This window comes from Portunus trituberculatus, chromosome 4 (genome assembly GCF_017591435.1).
Source record: "Portunus trituberculatus isolate SZX2019 chromosome 4, ASM1759143v1, whole genome shotgun sequence".
Lineage (NCBI taxonomy): Eukaryota > Metazoa > Arthropoda > Malacostraca > Decapoda > Portunidae > Portunus > Portunus trituberculatus.
Window position 1 is genome coordinate 4,425,403 of NC_059258.1, and position 7,168 is coordinate 4,432,570.

Below are 7,168 nucleotides of genomic sequence, written 5' to 3' on the forward strand. Positions count from 1 at the left end.
CTGATGACGAGGTCACTATGCGACTGATACAGGATAACCTAGATGGGCTCTGGTGGCCCTTTGTTATCCTATTATTTACGTTATGTTATCTTATGTTATATGAATCCTGCTGGTTCCTCACTTGTGGGAACAGGCGCAGTAACTCTTTTCATCCGGAATATTTTGAGAGAGAGAGAGAGAGAGAGAGAGAGAGAGAGAGAGAGAGAGAGAGAGAGAGAGAGAGAGAGTATAATATAGCGACGGTCTTTTTTATCAGGAAATCATTGAGAGTACCGTTAACATCGCTCAACACTTGCTACAGTTAAATAGTGAAGTTGTAGTAATTGATGGAACGCCATAATCGATTTGTTAAGTGTTTTAACATAATCAGTGATCACCTTTCTCGATCGAGCTGTAAATCAAAGGCGAACAAGCTTAGGAAGAGCAGAAATTATCGAACTATCAATTTCCAAGCTGAACCATTGTAACGAAAGGGACATAAGCAAAATTATAAGGATTGCTAGGTAGGAAAGAACCAGAAATAAAGGGTTCAAGCGAGAAAAATTAAGGTTTAAGGAAGAGATGGGAAGGAATTGGTGATCTTCATATTCCTCTCCTCTCCCCCTGTCCACCTCCACCTCCAACTCCACCTCTAGTTACTTATTATTGCTATTATTATCATTACTATTATTGTTATTATTATTATCGTTATTATTATTATCATTATTATTTCTTTTCTTCCTCCTACCAATCCATATCTCCATATTTCTTCACTTTTTTTAAAAAGAGTTTAGGTGAACTGACACAGGTTTTAAGCTTATTCTATGGATCTAGAAACAGACAGAGGTGGAATTAGCAGTATTTACTTAAGAGCAGGCTGATAGTCCTAATACCGAGCATTAGAGTGCGAGGCGGAGGTAGTACGAGCGGCAGATTTCAAATGTTCGATAAGTAATATAAAAAGACAACTAATGATGAGCTACACACATTCACAATGACGTATGGCAATAACGACGAGCAGTTTCCTTTTCCTCATTCTAAATCCTTCAACACTCTGGCCAATATGTAAGACAATCCTGTGACAGCTTTACGTACAACGGTCACTTCCCCTACAGGGTTATGCGGCTGTCAAAGTGAAGACTGACGAATGACATCTGATGACCGTGCTTACCCTGGTGTGGATGTCAGCCCCATACACACACACACACACACACACACACACACACACACACACACACACACACACACACACACCATACGTCACTGGGAGTAATAATGATCGTTTCTACACCTGCCGAAACGATAATTACTGTCAGTTCTAGGTGTACTAGCACTGGTTCAGAAGATGCGGTGAACTTATTAAAGCCAGCTGTGACCTCACTGAACGTTTCCTTTGGTGACTCACAACACAAGGGGGCAGTCACAGCCTGCCCTCTAAACACAACTCTCTTCCTTTATACAAAACTATACAAATCTTAAACTGAAAAAAAAAAAATAAATGAATAGAACCACCATCTTAGGAGTCCCCTTCTGACCACATTTCCTTCAACCTGTTTGGGAACTGGCACGTCTGGGAACTTTTTTTTTTTTTTTAATAATCAGTTTTTGTTGCCTTTGGCCGGGTTTCCCTCTTACATAAAAAAAAAAAATGGAAGCCAATGATCCAAAATGTAAACCCACACGTGCACACGCACACAATCACCTCCTTTCCCGTCCTCCTCAGCACCACTTGATGTCACTCACCACTCACCACTGTACTGCTTTTCACCCCATCACATTCATGCTTCCACTCTCTCTGATAACCTAATTCCAGAACCGCACGGCATATAGTTATCAATATTCAGACACGTGTTTTTCTTTACCAGTTTACCTCCTGTCACTCCTCACAGGCTCACAGCGAGCAAGATGCAGGAGTCACGGGGAAAAATAATAATAAACATAATGCCTTAATTCCGCTCCCACAGAGCCACTTCGCTAAACAAAATATTCAATAACTCCATAAATACGTGACATGTGAATAATCGTAGCCACAAATGCTCTTCCTGACCACCTCTGGGCCCGCACAACACGCCACGGTGACGGGATAAGATCACGATGAAAATGTAACATACCGACACAATCATAACATTAACCGACACGAACTAACAAAACACACAAAAATACCAAGAAATACATGAAAAAAAAAGAAAAGAAACTGTCAAACAGCCTTACAAAACACCAAACAAACACCTAAGAAGACTCCAGAACACCTACCAACTCCCCAATCAAGTGAAGTGGTCCTGTCCTGCCACGTATCGAAACAAAGCTACAAAAACCTCCCTAAACAAATAACATAGATGCATGATTTCACACACACATGTTCTGCCTTACCTTGCCTTGCTTCTCACAAGACGGTAGGATGAAAGAAGACACGGTTCACGGAGAAAAGGTAAAAAAATAAACCTAAATGTCTCATGGTACTGCTCTCCGCCTCGCCACCAGCCATTACACTTTCCTTTCCTGCCTCCTGTCACGTCGAACAATAAAATGAAAAATAACTCGGTAAATACAAAATGCAGGGTCTCAAATTTTCACATACTTGTTTTTACTTACCTATTCTTCCTTCTCACAACACATCAAGGTGAAGGAATAGCTGTAATGGTGAAAATTTACCTTTTTCCCAGACGCCACACGGTCCACACAGCTGGTCATGACGCCGTCGTGTTTCCTGTACATTCCTTTCCCTCTAAAATGGTGAAATGAATTATCACCATTTTCTTCACTAGCCTTTTATTTTCAACACTTACAACTAATTAACATTATTCATTATGACTGATTTAAACTGTCTTAGGTGCATGAGTATGAGTATGTGCATAATACATAGGATTTATTTCCATTTAACAGGTTGAAGTTAGGTTTGTAAGCTATCCCGGGTTTGTTTTCCATACATGTCAAATTGTCATGTGTTTTGTTCATGCATCACCTCCTTTAGTAATGCATTTATTTACCTATTATTTTCGAGGAACTAATTCTGCGCATCCTTATCTTCTCTTGTCTTATTAAACTTGGTGTGGCATATTCTCTATCAAAATTCCTCTCCTCAAAGTCATCTATATCTACATCATCCTTTTTTCGATCATCTTATTTGTAATTTTTCTCAGTATTTTTCTTTCTTCAGTGTGTGTGTGTGTGTGTGTGTGTGCTACCGATGTTTCACTACACGAGTCAATGCAGCGTCACGGAACTTGCCTCGAGTGTTTAGTACAAGTCTATCCTAACCTTCACCACTCCTCAGAGCTGCCCTCACGCTAATACAGAACAAGAACAGGATGAACAACGCTAGGCAACACTACCTAGGCAAGGCTACGGGGAACATCATTCCATTCCTCTTCTAGTACGATCTGCGCTCCGACACATAACAACACTACGAATCATTCTGAAACTTACGAAAACGAGAGAATCAAAACTTTACACCTACAATACATGGAAAAACTCACATTTATTCCTCTCTTGGTGAAATTCTTAAAAGGAAACTGACATAGAAGAGAGTTTTAGAGATATTTCCTGAAGCTGAACCAGTAAATTCCGTTCAGGAGAGCGAAGGAGGTGGGAAACACATAGCGAGACACCCTGTCCACCATAAGAGCCTTGTTTCGGCGTATCTGTGCTGGCGTCGGCCCTGGAGGTTTCGGCGGCTCCCCCAGCAGGAATCGACGGCTCTCCTGACGGGGAAACACAAGGAACATTATGAAAAATTAAGCGTTTTTATTATCTTTCATTGATTTTTGCTACGGAAAGGGCTATTTAATCTATTCAGTACCATCGCACGTTTTCACATTCATTCTGCTTAATATTTGATGATTTTACACAGCTTCAGACACTTATGTAGGGATTAAGAGAGTGAAGACTCCGGCCATTAATCTTCTGACCTCTATATACCCTTCCTAATGTCAATCAAACGTACCCAAAACTCATGGTAAAAATGCGTCCCACTACTGAAAGGGTTATGTGGTTTTTGGTTATTTTTAATGGTAGTTATGGAGGTTTTCACGTGTTTGCGTGGTTTCAGTGACAGTTTAACAGTTTCTAGTGGATGTTAGGAATGTTGGCGTTGTCATGGTTCTAGTGGTAATTCTAACACTGTAAAGATAACTGGAGATTTTACATTATTTCATGGTTCTACTGACAATTTATCGATGTTTAGTGAAAGTTAGGTTTTGAAGAACGTTTTTTATTCTAGCTATGGTTATGTCAATTGGAAGCTATTGAATTACTAGTGTCTAACCCCTTCAGTACCATGCCGCGTCTTCATATTCATTCTGGTTACATTTGGCGATTTTATACCGTTTCATTAACTTAATTATTTGGGGATTAAAATAGTAATAATCTGGCTATTTATCTTTGGACCTCCTTAGACCCTTTCTAATGCAAATAAAATTGTCTAATCACACCCAAAAGTCATGTTAGAAATGCGTCTTAGTAATGAAGGGGTTAGATCGCTCTCCTCCTCCTCCTCCTCCTCCTCCTTTACCTTGATTGCTAAGTCAGTTGCTTTGCTGGGCTTGGGTTCGGGCTTCGCAGGGCCTTTCGCCGCGTCCCCTGAGCCGTCACCAAGGATAATGTTCACCACGGCGTACTCAATCAGCACCATGAACACAAACCTGGAGAAATAACAGCAAATAACAACAAGGAACTAGAGTCACAATGCGAAAAGATATAGTTGTCATTTTTTACGTGGTTTTTTTTTTGTGTGTTATTTTAGTGGTAGTTCAATGGTGTTTAGTGGATGTTATTGGGGTTTCAAGGATGTTTTAATGATTTTAGGGATAGTTACGAAAAAAAAGACGTGTTTTTTTTTGTGTGTGTGTGTGTAGTTTTAGTGGTAGTTCAATGGTGTTTAGGTGATGTTATTGGGGTTTCAAGGATGTTTTAATGATTTTAGGGATAGTTACGAAAAAAAAAGAAACCCACTATATAGACATAAAACAAGGAAAAAAACGAAACACAAGACAATTTAATAAAACACACACACACACACTCAATATACTCAATATAGCATCAAACACAAAACACGCATACATTAATAAAAAAGAAAAGGAAAAAATAAATAAATAAATAAACCTAAGGAAATGACCACCTCCCAAACACACAGAAACACTCACACGGTACAGGAGGACATGAATATATCGATGGTTTTAATGTAGGAGACCGGCGGTAAGGAAGCTTGAGACTTGGCCTGTTGCGTGAAGAGCGTCAGGAGGGAAGTCACACCCAGAGTCACGCGGGCCGGGGCGATCTCAGGCTTAATCCAAAACGATACCCACTGCCAGAGAGAGAGAGAGAGAGAGAGAGTAAAGAATAGGTGACATAAGAACAACGAAGAAACTGTATTAGATTTATATTGAAAAAAAGGAAGGCTAGGGTAATTAATATGAATCTTTTAAACAGGTGAGTGGCGCAGGTGAGTGAGTGAGACAGGTTAATGAGACAGAATGAGTAAAGCAAGTGACGCAGAGGAGAAAAAAAAAACTAATTAGACAGACGAGTGAATCAGACATGGTAACTAGTGAGACAGGTAAGTAAGCCAGGTGAGTGAGACAGGAAAGTAAGCCAGGTGAGTGAGACAGGTAAGCAAGCCAGGTGAGTGAGACAAATAAGTAAGCCAGGTGAGTGAGTGAGGCAGGTACCCACAGACATAATAACGATGAGGCAGGTTGGAATGTAGGTATGGAAGACGTAGTACCCGAGACGTCTCTTCAGCGTGAACACCACCTCCAGGCATGTGAAGTTACCTGCAGAAGGGACGCGGCTGTTACTCATGAGGAAGAACGAGGGAGAAAAATTAAGAACACGGCCATAAGAAAGAAGAAAGAAGGAAGAAGGGAGAAGGGAGAAAAATGAAGAACACGGCCATAAGAAGGTAGAAAGAAGGAAGGAGGAGGAAGAAGAGGACACGACTATTAGAACCGAGGAGAAAGAAGGAGGAGGAGGAGGATGAAGAAAGGAAAAACTTGATTAAATAAGGATTGTTTACCACCACCATCACTGTCATCACCACAACACAACGAGTCACCAATCCACCACCACCATAACCACTACCACACAACCCCAAAGTCATCAAACCACCACTACCACACAACCCTCACAGTCACCAAACCACCACCACCACAACCCCTACAGTCACCAAACCACCACAATCACCACCACTCAACCCCCACAGTCACCAAACCACCACCACCACAGCCCCACAGTCACCAAACCACCACCACCACCACCACAACCCCCACAGTCACCAAACCACCACAACCCCAGTCACTAATGCACCACCATCACCACCACACAAACCCTACCGAGTCAACAATACACCACCACCACCACCGCTCACCTGTGGAGTACACCTGAGTGCAGTCTGAGGTGTAGTTCCTGATGATGTCCTGCTGGGGGAGTTCTATGGTGGGGTCCACGTCCAGGGGCACCACGGGGTCCCACTCGAACACCAGCTCCTCCGTGGTGTGGGATACTGTGGGGAGAGAGGGAGGGTGAGAGGGGAAGAGGAGGGAGGGTGAGAGGGGGTAAAAGAGAGAGGGTAGTGGAGAGGGCAAGAAAGGGAGTGTTAGGACCGTAACTTCAAACACTGGCCAGCTCTACTACTTTCAAAAGCCTCTAGTTGAAGTTACACGGTTTTAATCAATTATTATTTTTTTTACGATGCCAGTGACATATTACTAAGGTTTCTGCATTGTTAACACACACACACACACACTAGTACTTTGTCCAACGAAAAAAAAGCCAAGTCACACACACACACACACACACACACACACACACACACACACACGGCATAACACGGTAAATAATGCAATGTATGGACGAATAGAGCCAAGAAAGGAAGGGAAGGCAACCAGGAGGCTCCGGCCACAGTGACGTCACGACCAGGCGGGGCTGCCTGGCTGATGACGTCACTGTCCACCCCAGCCCGGCTTGGCGGGCATTTTTACGTTACATAATTCATTTTAAAAATGGCCTCTCGAAAAAACGCCGCCAGGCCCGAATGCTTTCCACATTCCGACTTGGCACATACTTTAACTAACACCTGAAATATAAAAAGATTCCAAACTCCAGTAATATCAAAGATTTTTCAAAAGAACTAAAAATAAATTGTTGGAACCTTGACCCCCCATTCAAAAAAGTTAAATGTCCGCCCATTCTC

At 42.0% G+C, this 7,168-nt stretch overlaps 1 protein-coding gene across 1 annotated transcript in view; it reads right to left on the bottom strand.

Moving 5' to 3' along the window:
• Nucleotides 1-2,731: 2,731 nt before the first annotated feature.
• LOC123512679 (glycine receptor subunit alphaZ1-like) overlaps nucleotides 2,732-7,168 on the bottom strand; it is an 18,959-nt gene continuing 14,522 nt past the window's right edge. Inside the window, exons 7-11 of the mRNA XM_045269181.1 lie at nucleotides 6,344-6,478; nucleotides 5,650-5,750; nucleotides 5,121-5,281; nucleotides 4,490-4,619; nucleotides 2,732-3,680 (exon numbers count right to left, since the gene is read on the bottom strand). Coding sequence (XP_045125116.1) covers nucleotides 3,510-3,680; nucleotides 4,490-4,619; nucleotides 5,121-5,281; nucleotides 5,650-5,750; nucleotides 6,344-6,478 — 698 coding nt within the window. The 3' untranslated portion in view covers nucleotides 2,732-3,509. The remainder of the gene's footprint in view (nucleotides 3,681-4,489; nucleotides 4,620-5,120; nucleotides 5,282-5,649; nucleotides 5,751-6,343; nucleotides 6,479-7,168) is intronic.